Source organism: Mya arenaria, chromosome 14 (genome assembly GCF_026914265.1).
Source record: "Mya arenaria isolate MELC-2E11 chromosome 14, ASM2691426v1".
NCBI classification, from domain to species: Eukaryota; Metazoa; Mollusca; class Bivalvia; order Myida; family Myidae; genus Mya; species Mya arenaria.
In genome coordinates, this window is record NC_069135.1 from 41731636 (window position 1) to 41748755 (window position 17120).

At 34.2% G+C, this 17120-nt stretch overlaps 2 protein-coding genes across 2 annotated transcripts in view; one reads left to right on the plus strand and one right to left on the minus strand.

Moving 5' to 3' along the window:
* LOC128216146 (heat shock 70 kDa protein 12A-like) overlaps positions 1-17120 on the minus strand; it is a 34537-nt gene that overhangs the window by 6460 nt on the left and 10957 nt on the right. The gene's annotated exons all lie outside the window — the stretch shown is intronic.
* Positions 457-11471, plus strand: LOC128217159 (uncharacterized). Its single transcript, XM_052924098.1, has 12 exons — positions 457-556; positions 921-1550; positions 1863-2049; positions 2385-2503; positions 2998-3075; positions 7836-8103; positions 8380-8493; positions 8700-8920; positions 9419-9622; positions 9926-10169; positions 10455-10668; positions 10912-11471. Exons 6-12 carry the CDS (start codon positions 7978-7980, stop codon positions 11097-11099), a joined length of 1311 nt encoding a protein of 436 aa, XP_052780058.1. The 5' UTR covers positions 457-556; positions 921-1550; positions 1863-2049; positions 2385-2503; positions 2998-3075; positions 7836-7977; the 3' UTR covers positions 11100-11471.

The window sequence follows — 17120 nt, forward strand, 5'->3', positions numbered from 1 at the left end:
GTTAGAGCTGTCTTTCCAGTGTAACTTAAAAAATGAGGTAATGGCTACAAACTTCTTTCCCTCTTTGCATACACTTATAAACATCGCACCTAAATTCAACTGATGTCATTTTAATACTTCAAGTTTATCCCAGCATTTCTTAACGTAGGAGTTTGTATATTTCATAATTTGTGATAATTTATACATAGTAATTACAATTACTTTTGTTGGTAAAAGTTTGTGTAATCGGGGAGGGCCGATTTCTTACTAGGAAATAAATTAGGTATATATATTGCTCTGATAGTAATAGTAAATATGGTGCAATCGTTACCAAAACTTTAATTGGTTGTACTTGACCACATCCGTATTACAGCGAGTTCTGCCATTCAATTTGCATGCCCGTCCGATATCATACCGTTTTGTCGATAACTAAACATAAATATGGTGATGTGTAACCGCAATTGAATGTAAGGCACACGTTTATGCACCGGTGAACAATGGCGGCTCGAAGCAATGTTTGAATAAAAAAAAATTACAACATGTAAACATATCATTAGTAAGGACTTCAAGATACAAGGTACACGAATTTTATTTTCATTAGGGAATATGCTTATAAGAAAAAGTGTTCAGTTAACTATTTTCCTACTTGAATAGCCAACAAACAGTTACGCTTGTGACCAGGAAATGAAAGCATTTCGTTTAAAAAGGTACTATATTGCAACAAGTTAAACAAAAGCCGCTTCTTGATATATTATATCATAAAATTACAGAAAGTAAGATGAATGGTAACACTTCATACATTTATAACATTCAACTATCTGTTCAGCCAAGCCACACACGATTGACGTGAATGTTCCTCTTACTTAACAGCCTCATTTAGTTATATGACTTAATTGGATTATACCTAATAACCTAAATTCGAACATGTGTATTTTGCCTAGACATGGAACAACAGACACGGGCATCGAGAAAGCTGTGGGATTCACCGAAGACAGCCACAGGTGCACGTCGATCGATATGGGAACGTTCCCCAAGTCCAAGATGTCGTACACCAACAGAAAGTGAACGTCAAACGTTCTGGAAGCGATCACCTAGCCCAGGATGCCAAACCCCAAGGAGACGTCCAAGAGTAGAACAACCAAAATTAGATCAATGTTCAAAATCTCCATGGCAATCAGAACACAACCATGGAAAATCAAATGACCTGTCTACCATTATACAAAAATATGGTTTAAACACATTTGTTTGTGCAGTGCAGACTGATAAACATATTCCCAAAAACTTTGTTAACAGGGATGATTATTTTTTAAAAATAATGCAAGAAGTTGACAAATCAATGAACATCAAACATGTTATTGAACTCCAAAGGCTATGTGAAAAAATCCCTGACGAGACCAGATTAGTAGATTGTGGTGCCAAGTTCAAAACTGTTTTATGGAAAGCTTCAAGGGCACACAAAGAACCACTTCTGAACTTCATAGCACCTGTTGTTGACGCTTGTTTGATCCCTGATTGTGGAGGCAAGGTGTATCCGGCGTCAAAATCTAACATCACACTGTTTAAAATAACAGGTAAATTGGTTTGTTCTACTATCTTTTTTTTTCTGTATCAATTTTATTGGCCATTATCATGATTATGGCTGGATTCTGACATTCACAAGAACTGATACATGTCTATAAATGTTTACAGATTACAGGTTTAAACAGACAGGCTATTGCTATTGTAATTGTCCCAAGTGTCGCATTTCTTCCCGCCTGTTTATACTGAAATATATATATATATATATATATATATATATATTACTACACATTTATACTTTTAAGGTGCATTGATCTGGGATGGAAAATATATACTTTGTGAATAACTCATATTTTCTCTTGTAGGTCCAGAACCAGGTTTGAAATGCTCGCTCCGGTGTAGGTCATGCGGAGCGAGGTATTACATCAGTCATTATACCATCCCGAATGTTGGCAGGCGTTACTATGATGTCAAATACAAAACATCACAAAAGGAGAGTTCAAATTGGGTGTACTTTGATGACAGCACTTATGAATTGATGTGTGAATCAGGGTAAGATAATTATAACACTAGCTTATTTATATAAATAGTTTGAATGCGTATGGGCATTATATCTCGGATAAGTTGGAGCCATTTCACATTTTTTCACTCAACAGCTACTGCCTTTGAATTTAAGAAATAACCTTTAATTGGTCTTGTCTGCAGAATAACTTTTGAAGCCTTTGTCAAATAATAACTTTATCTGGAAAAAAATTGTTACTGGCATTATATCCCAGACACTGAAATTACATAAAAAAAGGTTTAATTGCACTTTGATTGTGTTTGGGAAGCCTTCAGCTAGCCCAATTACCATCATAAATCCTATTATTTCTGAGTTAATTTTTCAGGAACCATGCCTTTGTATCACACAAAGCATTTGCAGAAATATACAATGGCGTGTATGATGAAAATCGGGCTCCGGAATTCCATGAATGGAAAAAGGCTACATTTGCTGAATCAAGATCTGGTAATTTCTAATAGCAAATCATTGGAATTATGTTTCTAAACGAACAAAACATTACTCAAGCTTTCAAGTGGTTCATTATGAGTAACTTTTTATCTGCTATTTTGTAAGGCTCCTTCTTTTTCTATGATAAGCCCTACTTTTATGGAAATAGTTTGAGAAATAGTTCTGATTTTTTAATTGCCCGTATGAGCCACAGAATGCAGGGATTGGAGTTCTTTAACAAAAAGAGCTGTAATTTCTAGATATTAACAACAACAAAAACTATTAATATAGATTTGTGTAACTATCATATAGTACATGCACAACCATGTATGTACTGTACTTTTGAAGAATTTCAGAAATAATAATGTATTTGTTAAATCTAGGTAACCCTTTTGCTTATTGAATAGACAATTTATAGGTTAAAGACCTACCATTCACAGTTAAGTAATATTCTTATTTTCAGAATAATTCTTTTGATTTAATCAAATGCACTTTATTTGTTAAAATAACAGAAGATTCCAGCCTGGCCGGTGATGATGGTGATGATGGTGATGATGGTGATGGTGTTTGTCAAGACGATGAATACTTAGGTATGTTTTGCAATTCTTTAAAACTTTTTATATAAAATGCATTCAGAGGAGGACAGTAATAAAGAGAACATCCGAAATTTAAGTGATACAATTGTGTTGCCCTTTTACATGTTTTTTTTAATTGTGTATGAATTGGGACCAATATTAGTGTACTCATAGTTTAATGGACTTTTTTTACGTACAGCTATACAAGTATTCCATTATCACGGAATATGGTGTACACATTCATGCAATTATTAGCATAGCATTTAATATCAAAGACGCTTTTTATTTTGTAACATTACATCTACTTTCTTGAATGTTTGACCTCTCTGTAAATAATCTGTGTCTTCACTGTTCCATATTGTACAATATTATATTGCTATAAATGTGCATATGCCGTTTATTGCCGAATAAAGATATATTATGTTATGTTTTTTTGCAAAAGGTAATTGAATTTTAAATGATAATTGTAACAATAGTGCATACTGGAGCTTAACTGTAGTTAGTATGGGTTTTTTTAATATGTGAACACCTTTGTATGGCACTATTAGAACTGAGTTATTTTACTAAATCCATTACATGTAGTTTCTCATCGTAAATATATACAATGCACTTGTTAAACAAAAGCAATATATAAGGCGTATGAGTTGCTACATATGACGTATCAACCAAGTGATACTTAGATAATAAGTCATGCATCAGTTTAAAACACTAACTCCAATTAAAGGTTTAAATTTGTCTTTATCTAGGATCGTCATAAATAGCATATTTAATAATGGAACTCATCTTCAATGTGCACACTCGGCAAACACGTCTATGTCTTTCAATATGGATTTGGCCGAATCTTTCTGTTTCCATCTTAATTTATGTGCAGAAGTTCTTGTTTGAACGACTAAACGTTTCTTTTCAGAGTTTCTAATTACATCGAAATCAAAATTTTATTTATACATATACTAAGGATAAAACGAGGTTATTTTCTGAATCTATCTGAAGTCATGCCTGCATGAAATCGTCGATCATGGTTTGCTTAAATTACACAATGCAATAAATAAGTTGGGGATCGTACCACACACAAGCATAGCCATATCTGCTTAATAGTTCTTCAATAGATACAGTCTTGTAACAAACAATTGTATGCAGCATTTATAACAACCATACTTTATAAATCATGAAAATCTGTTTATAAACAATGGACATAGTTTTATGTCTCCATAAATAGCGGCACACTATAATTCTGCACGTTGTATTTAGCAGTTGACATGATCATTGAAACGTGTGCATTTATATTCATATATTTTTCATATAGCATGTTAATCATGTGTATTTACCTCTCATCCATGTATATACGGGTCAAGTTTATAAATACAATTTGCCTGTACACAGCCACAAGAAGAGACGGACTGGCATATAATCACATGTACTAGTTACAAACATTAATTTCTTAAAAACACCATGGTCCTTATATTCACGAATAAGTGCATTAGCAATACAAAAATTTTATGTAGCTAAATCTAAGTCATTACTAAGAGCAAAACAAAAGGCTTAAATTAAAGTTGTGTCTTTTAAGTATACGATGTTCAAGTCGGAATAAGATTTTTGTTGTGTTCATATCTCAACAACTGGTTAAGTCCGTTCTGTGTCTTTGCTGAATGTTGGATAATAGGGCTGTCTTTACCACTAACCATAGTTTACGTTCAGACTTGTACATTAATAAGTGTTATTGAGAATGTCGTAGATACTTGCAAAATAGGTGTTGACTGAAGAGTTAAAGAATAATTATGATATTATACATACACAAGTGTATAAAGTGACCAACGAAAAAATATACACACTTTCATTAAGTCACGCAATTTGCTATTACTCTACAAAATGGATGTGACTTTAAACCGGACCATAGCAGCAATAAACAGCTTTAAACTGTTTATTGCCACCAATAAAACTCTGGTGACAAATACCGAGATTACTAATTAATGGGCGCGTCTACGTCAATCAATTAAGAAATTATGGGCGTGTCTATGTCAATGTCAATTGTAATCTCCGCCTTAATTGTATATGACCTTGGTTGTATGATCAGATAAGTTGGAGGCTGAACGATGCTATGACAGTAGTCGAGTTTACCGGAAAATTGTCAATTTAGGTTGATTACTTAGAACTTAGAGGGATTTTATTATAAACATATTCGTAATTTTATTCTTTATTATTTCATTTGATATCATTTTTTTTTTGAAAACAATCAAAAGATAATTGGCATCTTTCCGAAATAATTTGTACAGATGTATAAGTAACTAAAAGTAAATATGCAATGACGTCTTATACTCGTAAAGACACTTCTTTTTCTTTCTGGTCCAAATTGTCTGAAGGCATACCGTAACAAAAAAAGGTGCATATAGCGTTGAGGCATATTCATAAATCACCGTGTTCGAGCAAACTCCATAACGCGTTTTGCCAAATATAGTACGATGAAGAAATAAGTTAAACACTCTTTAATAATAATTGGAATATACTACATACTAAGTGACAGTAAAACTTATATATTGCTATACTATTTATATGAATTTATTTAGAAACACATGTAGACATCCTGTATATGTGTATACATTTGAGGAAATAATACATATAAGTGTTAAATACAATATTTATAATATATATGAGTATATATGACATCGTAGTATTGTGCGGATGATCGGTTATATTCGACAATTGATCGGAAAGAACTACGCCGGCGACAATCGATAATGAAATTTGAGCTATAGATTATAGAAACAACGGTGTTACTATGTTTAGTTATTTAGGCAAATTTTTATCAAGCCAGTACGTCACTACATAACGTTATTACATTTTTTTTGTAAATTGACTGCTGAAGAATTGGTCTCAACTTGGTCTCCTGAATGTGGTTTAAAAGTGATTCCGAAAACATGTAACCATGTACTTACCATGTAAGAATTAAGTTTTCACAGTTTTCTGAAAGAAAATATTCTTGTAAAACTTATATACATTTAACTGCTTGTTGTACTTGTTAATGACTGATTATTAAAAAAGAAATCTATATCTTTGTTTCTCTATTTTACACATGTATACAAAACTCAATGTAAGACAAACATAAGAGTCTGTGGTCTCATTTTGCGTAAAAGTAACTTGTAGGTTCTGAATCTGTTATGCACATTATTTATACAACGCAACGTACGAACAAGAATGCAAGGGAACACTGATGCTTAAACGTGAGAACGTACTGATTATGTATGCCTAAACATGATGACTAAATAATAATTAAATAATGATTACATCGATTTCTAATCGATCATTGATCGGTTTTATAAACCGATTATCGATAGTATTTTTTCTGTCAGATTTCAAACACTATGACAGCGCATCGGATAAAAAACGTATTACTTTTGTACAGAACAGAACAGAACAGAATTTATTACAGTAAAATATACAGTTTTTTGTGTTTCATATACAAAATAAATATATTAAAATTACAATTATACAGTGTAGTGTGAAATATTAAATAAATATTATACTCAACTTTTTTTGATTGGATGAACTGAAATTGTAAATCACAAATCTATCAAACCAAAAAGTATACAGAACAGAACATATTCTATCACACGTAAATTTAACAGTATGTGTGTTATGGTTACATATAAATATATCAGCATTACAACTAAACTAAGCTGATAGCGACTAGTATTATTGACATACAAAGGATGAACTGAAAAAAGTGTTATTGCAATCATCAAAGTTAGCACAAGGTTTTTATTTGACATTCGTATATGTATACATGTTGGAACAATCATTTTCAATATATAATTGAATACAGACGACAATAGAATTTAATATCATAACTTAAAGGTAAAACGTGATTTAAATATTCTAAATGATAATGTAAAAAACAAAAAAAACCTACTTATTACGATTTGTACAGATGTAGTGTATAATCTATACATGACAATATATGCATGCATGGTTCCCGTACGATCGGCTTTTTTGTCCATTGTCATGTGTTCGGTTTTATACTATTTCATTTAAGCTCGATAGTTTCGAAAGCTAAAAGTATTGTTAACGAGTTAAATGAATAAAACATCCAAAATATATAAATGTTCTTAATGTGCACGATTTGAACATTTCTGCCAAAGAAGAAAAACATAATAAAACAATATAAGTTTAATTAATTAATTATTTATGTGTTTAAATACAATTAATTTCAAATTAACTATATGAGCGTTTGGTAACCATTATACACAGCCTTGAATTTGTCAGTGCTCGTGGTTTTGAATACAAATCAAGGCCGTCGCTTTGTGATGCTCATACACATGTTTTAGAAATATGGAAATCCACAACTTTAGTTCATCCCGAAACAAGGGTTTTAAACAGGTTGATGCAATTTATTCAACCCGAAGAGTGTGAAGAAGTGTTGTAATAGGTTTTACTGTTGATCTACAATCTATTTCAAACTAGAAGCTGTATTTGCTACTTAGATAATATTTATAAAAAAAATGAAAATGCTTAATCGAATGTGATGTTGGTTTTTATTTTTCCAACACACACGTTACATGCAACGAAAAAACTTAAACATAATATGTGTAATACCAACATCGCATTCATTTACGCATTTTAATTTTCACCACCATAATATTACGATCAAAACTCAGTAGCACTCATTACGTTCTGGTCATCATTACCATACGTATTGAGTCTAAAACCGGACATGTTCAGTGGAATAACAAATCATTTGTGGTGGAGAAATGAAACTAATGAATCTTGATACTTCATTTCAGTTTGGCGTACTTCTGCTCTAAAGATACGATCAACGGCTATGCATTCCAGTGTGCACTGAACAGGTCGTTCAAGGGCGCTGGTCTGCAGTGCTACTTGAAGGGCAGAGAGCTGTTCTTCATCACGAACCGCCTCGAACGGGAGATGCGGGAAACGGCCAGAGTGAATGAATGGGCCTGCGACAGGACACTTTTGAGAACGGCGGGCCTGAATGGTGATGAAATACACCTGAGTACCACCCAGGTCTTCAACCTCACCAGCGCCAAAATGGTACGTATAAAGGTAGTCAACTAACTATTGAGTAAGTTGTTTCATTTATAATTGACAGCTGTCTGAGCCCAGTCTGACACGTTCAAGGACATAGCCATTTTCTTATTTCATACATTTTACGCACTTAAAGTTAAAATTTGCTATACAGAGATGGTGTTTCAACCTAAAAAAAATAAGGGAACCGGTATAATTCAGGTATAGTTATTAAAAGTATAATTAAAGCGCTATGTCAAAGAAGATGTTGTTTATACAATATTTTTGAATCCATGTTTCTAGCTCGACCCTTCAACCCTCTCCACCATGTGGCTGCCAGAGTGGCCAGGGACACATGTACCGAGGGCAGACCTCTTCCACCACATCAGTCTGCCAATCTCCATTAAACCTCTGAGGGTAAGACATGAATGTATACCTTGATTGACACTCCCACTTGTCAATTACAAAGGTACTGTAAATGTATCATTATCAAACATAACAGGTGATTACGACTGTCATCTATGTCAATGTCAAGTTTCCGATATGCTTTGGATTCATTATGAGGAGTGGTGAAACATATAGGCGACTTCATTCATAGTGTTATTGTTTTAAATGTTTTTCAGAAATTTCTGCGCAAGGCCGTTGTGGTACTGGGCGACAACTTTGGTGCTGCCGCTATGGCGTGGGGTTACATGTTCATATTGCATAGGTACAGGTGGATCCTGGAGAGTCTTCGGCACTTCAATTTACCGGTATTGTACGGCCCACCAACCGCAGGAAAAACGCTTGTTGCCAACTGTGGAGCCTGGTTGAACGGATGCACGGAGTTGCAGATTGCATCGAGGTATAAAATATAGTAAATTTTGTAATTATATGTGTATATGTGTAATGTATACTAGTAACGGTACTATAAGATGATTATATATCTCATGGATGAGTTCGTTAGACATATGTACAGAAACATATCATACATGTAGAATTTGTTGGGACAATTAACCTGAACAAATCAAAAGAGAAGTATTACATCAAAACCATGAATACGGTGGACTGAAACTAACTGATATAGAAAAATTTATTCGCTCACTTTAAACACTATGGATAAAACGATATCTAGACCCATCTAATACAGGGGATTGGAAGGTTTTTATGCACGAAAACCTAAAAACTATGGAAATAACCTTTATTATAGGATGTTGTTCTATATTTGCCTGAATACTCCATTTCGGTACGTCATAACACTGAACATATAACCTTGCATACGATAAAGTCTAGCTTAAAACAAGACGTCTAGGGTGAAAATGACTTTCATAAACCTATTCATACGGATGTTTTTTTCATTCAGATGCACCCTCTCATTCCTGATGGGTTGGTTTACTTCATCGACCATGCCCTTCGTTTGGGACGACCCGTCCGTCCCTGATGAGGTTGGTCAACTGAGCGTTGACCTTGGGAACGGTGCTGTGCGTGGGAAGGCCACTGAAGCACCACAGGTTCCCGCTACAGCATGTCTTGTTACCGCTAACTTCGACATGGCGACGGTGTCTAGGTAAATTTATAAGACTTACATGACTTACAAGAACAAGTATAATAGTGAGGAATTTACTTTACTTCTCTTCCACTTCATATTTATGCTTGAGAAATGAAAAGGAAAGAACGTTGATAGATAACCAATAAAATACGATGTACATATACATGAGGATAACGCAAAAAGAAGTGAATATTAAGTCACACAACTGTTGCAAACACGTTGGACAATTTAAACGTTTATGCTTGAAAATAAGTAACTTTACTTAATTATAATATTTTACCATTAGTCAATGAATAGTCATGTCATTTCATGTTTACGCAGATATTATACACGCCTGTGTGTTATTAAAATGGAACCGTCGTCGGTGGAGAAGGTTCCAGGCGCAGCTAGACAGCTAGAGGCTTTGGCAAGGGACGCATCCTCGGCCCTACCTGTTGTATTGAAAGGGATGTTCAATATTACTGCCAGTGAAGTCCACGAGACCACGGCCGGCATTATGCCACATCTTCCCGGGGACATCCGCGTGGCTGAAGGAGTTGCTGTGGCACTTACAGCGACCCAAAAGGTACAATCCATTTCGTTTTGAAATATTTTTTAATGGAGATGATAGTGATACAAACTCCAGTGATAAGCAATTGAGTAGGCTGTTTATGACGTTGTATTACTTTGAAGAAACCGTATTTTTGTGAACATGATCACGATATTTAAGTGTATGATAATGATGAGAACATGTTGCATTTCATAGAATAATAATAACTTAAACATCAACAACATCAAAACTTACAATTCTTCTTCTTCGACAGGGAAAACTTTTTCTCCTCTCACACTCACGTCTCATTTTGTTTTTCAGATTCGCGATGAGATAGTTGTTTCAGATGCGACTGTTAAAATCCTGAAATCAACATTTGCAAGAGAGTGCCTGTTGTCGGCAGAGGCCCTTGACAAAATAAAGACGGCGGGAGGGCGGGTTAATGTTGCTGGACGTCTGCTTGGAAGGGTGGCCAAGGTGGCCATGATCCCTGCCTCCCTCTTTAGTGAGGAAACGGTTGCAGCCTTGAGAAATGGTATGTATGCTTAAAAATGCACCCTTCCTCCTAAATAAGATTTACTACAAATAAAACAATTGGTTTGAACAAATCGTAAGTGATAGTTCCTATGAAGGATACCGAGTTAGTTTCGAGAAAACGTGCAGACGACATGATAGTCATACCTTAAAAGCAAACCTATTAAGAAACATCACGTTTATAGTGTAAGAAAACTTCTATATGTAAGTCCGAGACACCAAATCAGATCTTTACATCTTGCAGCCTTTCTCGATATGTCTGATGAAGAGTTGCATGTACCAGTAGACGAACCGGTCGAGCAGACCCAGTCACTTGAAGAGATTGTGCCACATGTGAAGAAGGCGACGCTTTGGAGGAGAAACGGCCGTGCGTGCCTAAAACGTCCTAATAGTGTTCAGAGGGGGTGTAGAAAGAGGAAACATTCTAATTAGTTTACACACATATGCTATACATATGCTCTGGATGTGGCATATCGATTTGGAATGTCACATCTTTTGGAGTCGTGAAACATAGCGAAATATTCGGAGTGTTATAGTTATGGTTTTGAGGTTTTGAATTATTTATTATGAAATGAGGTATTTCCAAAAAGTCTTATTTAAAAATATAATTAAATACCAAATGTAAGAATGATACACCCAACAAAATAGACTTATTTACAACCATATCTTAATCTATTGTTGAATTGAAAAAGTTTATCGTTACGTCATGAAACAGTCGGACTATGTAGTTATATTTTTGGAGATTATTATTTATTTATTTTAATTTATGTTGTTATTTAATTGGTTAAAATTACTACATAATTAAATGAGTCATGCAACAACAAAGACTTCTTGGTTTTATTGTCCCTTGAATTAATTCTCAATTTTCCCTTTCACACAATCGCTAGCATTAGTTAATCGGAAACGTCCGGTACGTAATTCCAATTTTTACATGAATCTGATTTTTTTTGTAATTTATTTGGTGTAACTAATGAAACTGCATAACTCTGATCATATGTCGACCTGAAAACTCGATTTTTGATGTTGAACTTTGAAAACTTTCGATGTAACCGATGTAACCAGTTGTAACCAATGTAACCCGCTATTTGAGATAGAACAAAACACTTTTTCAAACTCTTCAGAAACTTTGCTGTAACTCATTGTAACCAATGTAACTGCATAACTCTGATCATAGGTCGACCTGACAACTCGATTTTTGATGAAAATTTTCGATGTTACCGATGTAACCAGTTGTAACCAATGTAACCGCGTAACCCGCTAATTCAGATAGAAAGAAACACTTTTTCAAACTTTTCAGAAACTTTGCTGTAACGCATTGTAACCAATGTAACTGCATAACTCTGATCATAGGTCGACCTGAAAACTCGATTTTTGATGAAAATTTTCGATGTAACCGATGTAACCGGTTGTAACCAATGTAACCGCGTAACCCGCTATTTGGGATAGAAAAAAACACTTTTTCAAACTTTTCAGAAACTTTGCTGTAACTCATTGTAACTAATGTAACTGCATAACTCTGATCATATATCGACCTGAAAACTCGATTTTTGATGTTGAACTTTGAAAATTTTCGATGTAACCGATGTAACCAGTTGTAACCAATGTAACCGCGTAACCCGCTATTTCAGATAGAAAAAAACACTTTTTCAAACTTTTCAGAAACTTTGCTGTAACGCATTGTAACCAATGTAACTGCATAACTCTGATCATAGGTCGACCTGAAAACTCGATTTTTGATGAAAATTTTCGATGTAACCGATGTAACCAGTTGTAACCAATGTAACCGCGTAACCCGCTATTTCAGATAGAAAAAAACACTTTTCAAACTTTTAAGAAACTTTGCTGTAACTTATTGTAACTAATGTAACTGCATAACTCTGATCATATGTCGACCTGAAAACTCGATTTTTGATGTTGAACTTTGAAAATTTTCGATGTAACCGATGTAACCAGTTGTAACCAATGTAACCGCGTAACCCGCTATTTCAGATAGAAAAAAACACTTTTTCAAACTTTTAAGAAACTTTGCTGTAACTCATTGTAACCAATGTAACTCCATAACTCTGATCATAGGTCGACCTGACAACTCGATTTTGGATGAAAATTTTCGATGTAACCGATGTAACCAGTTGTAACCAATGTAACCGCGTAACCCGCTATTTCAGATAGAAAAAAACACTTTTTCAAACTTTTCAGAAACTTTGCTGTAACGCATTGTAACCAATGTAACTGCATAACTCTGATCATATGTCGACCTGAAAACTCGATTTTTAATGAAAATTTTCGATGTAACCGATGTAACCAGTTGTAACCAATGTAACCGCGTAACCCGCCATCTCAGATAGAAAAAAACACTTTTTCAAACTTTTAAGAAACTTTGCTGTAACTCATTGTAACTAATGTAACTGCATAACTCTGATCATATGTCGACCTGAAAACTCGATTTTTGATGAAAATTTTCGATGTAACCAGTTGTAACCAATGTAACCGCGTAACCCGCTATTTCAGATAGAAAAAAACACTTTTTCAAACTTTTCAGAAACTTTGCTGTAACTCATTGTAACTAATGTAACTGCATAACTCTGATCATATATCGACCTGAAAACTCGATTTTTGATGTTGAACTTTGAAAATTTTCGATGTAACCGATGTAACCAATGTAACCGCGTAACCCGCTATTTCAGATAGAAAAAAAACACTTTTTCAAACTCTTCAGAAACTTTGCTGTAACGCATTGTAACTAATGTAACTGCATAACTCTGATCATATATCGACCTGAAAACTCGATTTTTGATGTTGAACTTTGAAAATTTTCGATGTAACCGATGTAACCAGTTGTAACCAATGTAACCGCGTAACCCGCTATTTCAGATAGAAAAAAACACTTTTTCAAACTTTTCAGAAACTTTGCTGTAACGCATTGTAACCAATGTAACTGCATAACTCTGATCATATGTCGACCTGAAAACTCGATTTTTGATGAAAATTTTCGATGTAACCGATGTAACCGGTTGTAACCAATGTAACCGCGTAACCCGCTATTTGGGATAGAAAAAAACACTTTTTCAAACTTTTCAGAAACTTTGCTGTAACTCATTGTAACTAATGTAACTGCATAACTCTGATCATATGTCGACCTGAAAACTCGATTTTTGATGAAAATTTTCGATGTAACCGATGTAACCAGTTGTAACCAATGTAACCGCGTAACCCGCTATTTCAGATAGAAAAAAACACTTTTTCAAACTTTTCAAAAACTTTGCTGTATCTTATTGTAACTAATGTAACTGCATAACTCTGATCATATGTCGACCTGAAAACTCGATTTTGGATGAAATTTTTCGATGTAACCGATGTAACCAGTTGTAACCAATGTAACCGCGTAACCCGCTATTTCAGATAGAAAAAAACACTTTTTCAAACTTTTCAAAAACTTTGCTGTAACTCATTGTAACTAATGTAACTGCATAACTCTGATCATATGTCGACCTGAAAACTCGATTTTTAATGAAAATTTTCGATGTAACCGATGTAACCAGTTGTAACCAATGTAACCGCGTAACCCGCCATCTCAGATAGAAAAAAACACTTTTTCAAACTTTTAAGAAACTTTGCTGTAACTCATTGTAACTAATGTAACTGCATAACTCTGATCATATGTCGACCTGAAAACTCGATTTTTGATGAAAATTTTCGATGTAACCAGTTGTAACCAATGTAACCGCGTAACCCGCTATTTCAGATAGAAAAAAACACTTTTTCAAACTTTTCAGAAACTTTGCTGTAACTCATTGTAACTAATGTAACTGCATAACTCTGATCATATGTCGACCTGAAAACTCGATTTTGGATGAAAATTTTCGATGTAACCAGTTGTAACCAATGTAACCGCGTAACCCGCTATTTGGGATAGAAAAAACACTTCTTCAAACTTTTCAGAAACTTTGCTGTAACTCATTGTAACTAATGTAACTGCATAACTCTGATCATATATCGACCTGAAAACTCGATTTTTGATGTTGAACTTTGAAAATTTTCGATGTAACCGATGTAACCAGTTGTAACCAATGTAACCGCGTAACCCGCTATTTCAGATAGAAAAAAAACACTTTTTCAAACTCTTCAGAAACTTTGCTGTAACGCATTGTAACTAATGTAACTGCATAACTCTGATCATATATCGACCTGAAAACTCGATTTTTGATGTTGAACTTTGAAAATTTTCGATGTAACCGATGTAACCAATGTAACCGCGTAACCCGCTATTTCAGATAGAAAAAAACACTTTTTCAAACTTTTCAGAAACTTTGCTGTAACGCATTGTAACCAATGTAACTGCATAACTCTGATCATATGTCGACCTGAAAACTCGATTTTTGATGAAAATTTTCGATGTAACCGATGTAACCGGTTGTAACCAATGTAACCGCGTAACCCGCTATTTGGGATAGAAAAAAACACTTTTTCAAACTTTTCAGAAACTTTGCTGTAACTCATTGTAACTAATGTAACTGCATAACTCTGATCATATGTCGACCTGAAAACTCGATTTTTGATGAAAATTTTCGATGTAACCGATGTAACCAGTTGTAACCAATGTAACCGCGTAACCCGCTATTTCAGATAGAAAAAAACACTTTTTCAAACTTTTCAAAAACTTTGCTGTAACTCATTGTAACTAATGTAACTGCATAACTCTGATCATATGTCGACCTGAAAACTCGATTTTTAATAAAAATTTTCGATGTAACCGATGTAACCAGTTGTAACCAATGTAACCGCGTAACCCGCCATCTCAGATAGAAAAAAAACACTTTTTCAAACTTTTAAGAAACTTTGCTGTAACTCATTGTAACTAATGTAACTGCATAACTCTGATCATATGTCGACCTGAAAACTCGATTTTTGATGAAAATTTTCGATGTAACCGATGTAACCAGTTGTAACCAATGTAACCGCGTAACCCGCTATTTCAGATAGAAAAAAACACTTTTTCAAACTTTTCAAAAACTTTGCTGTAACTCATTGTAACTAATGTAACTGCATAACTCTGATCATATGTCGACCTGAAAACTCGATTTTTGATGAAAATTTTCGATGTAACCGATGTAACCAGTTGTAACCAATGTAACCGCGTAACCCGCTATTTCAGATGGAAAAAAACACTTTTTCAAACTTTTCAAAAACTTTGCTGTATCTTATTGTAACTAATTTAACTGCATAACTCTGATCATATGTCGACCTGAAAACTCGATTTTGGATGAAAATTTTCGATGTAACCGATGTAACCAGTTGTAACCAATGTAACCGCGTAACCCGCTATTTCAGATAGAAAAAAACACTTTTTCAAACTTTTCAAAAACTTTGCTGTAACTCATTGTAACTAATGTAACTGCATAACTCTGATCATATGTCGACCTGAAAACTCGATTTTGGATGAAAATTTTCGATGTAACCGATGTAACCAGTTGTAACCAATGTAACCGCGTAACCCGCTATTTCAGATAGAAAAAAACACTTTTTCAAACTTTTCAAAAACTTTGCTGTAACTCATTGTAACTAATGTAACTGCATAACTCTGATCATATGTCGACCTGAAAACTCGATTTTTGATGAAAATTTTCGATGTAACCGATGTAACCAGTTGTAACCAATGTAACCGCGTAACCCGCTATTTCAGATAGAAAAAAACACTTTTTCAAACTTTTCAAAAACTTTGCTGTATCTTATTGTAACTAATGTAACTGCATAACTCTGATCATATGTCGACCTGAAAACTCGATTTTTGATGAAAATTTTCGATGTAACCGATGTAACCAGTTGTAACCAATGTAACCGCGTAACCCGCTATTTCAGATAGAAAAAAACACTTTTTCAAACTTTTCAAAAACTTTGCTGTAACTCATTGTAACTAATGTAACTGCATAACTCTGATCATATGTCGACCTGAAAACTCGATTTTTGATGAAAATTTTCGATGTAACCGATGTAACCAGTTGTAACCAATGTAACCGCGTAACCCGCTATTTGGGATAGAAAAAAACACTTTTTCGAACTTTTCAAAAACTTTGCTGTAACTCATTGTTACTAATGTAACTGCATAACTCTGATCATATGTCGACCTGAAAACTCGATTTTGGATGAAAATTTTCGATGTAACCGATGTAACCAGTTGTAACCAATGTAACCGCGTAACCCGCTATTTCAGATAGAAAAAAACACTTTTTCAAACTTTTCAAAAACTTTGCTGTAACTCATTGTAACTAATGTAACTGCATAACTCTGATCATATGTCGACCTGAAAACTCGATTTTGGATGAAAATTTTCGATGTAACCGATGTAACCAGTTGTAACCAATGTAACCGCGTAACCCGCTATTTGGGATAGAAAAAAACACTTTTTCGAACTTTTCAAAAACTTTGCTGTAACTCATTGTTACTAATGTAACTGCA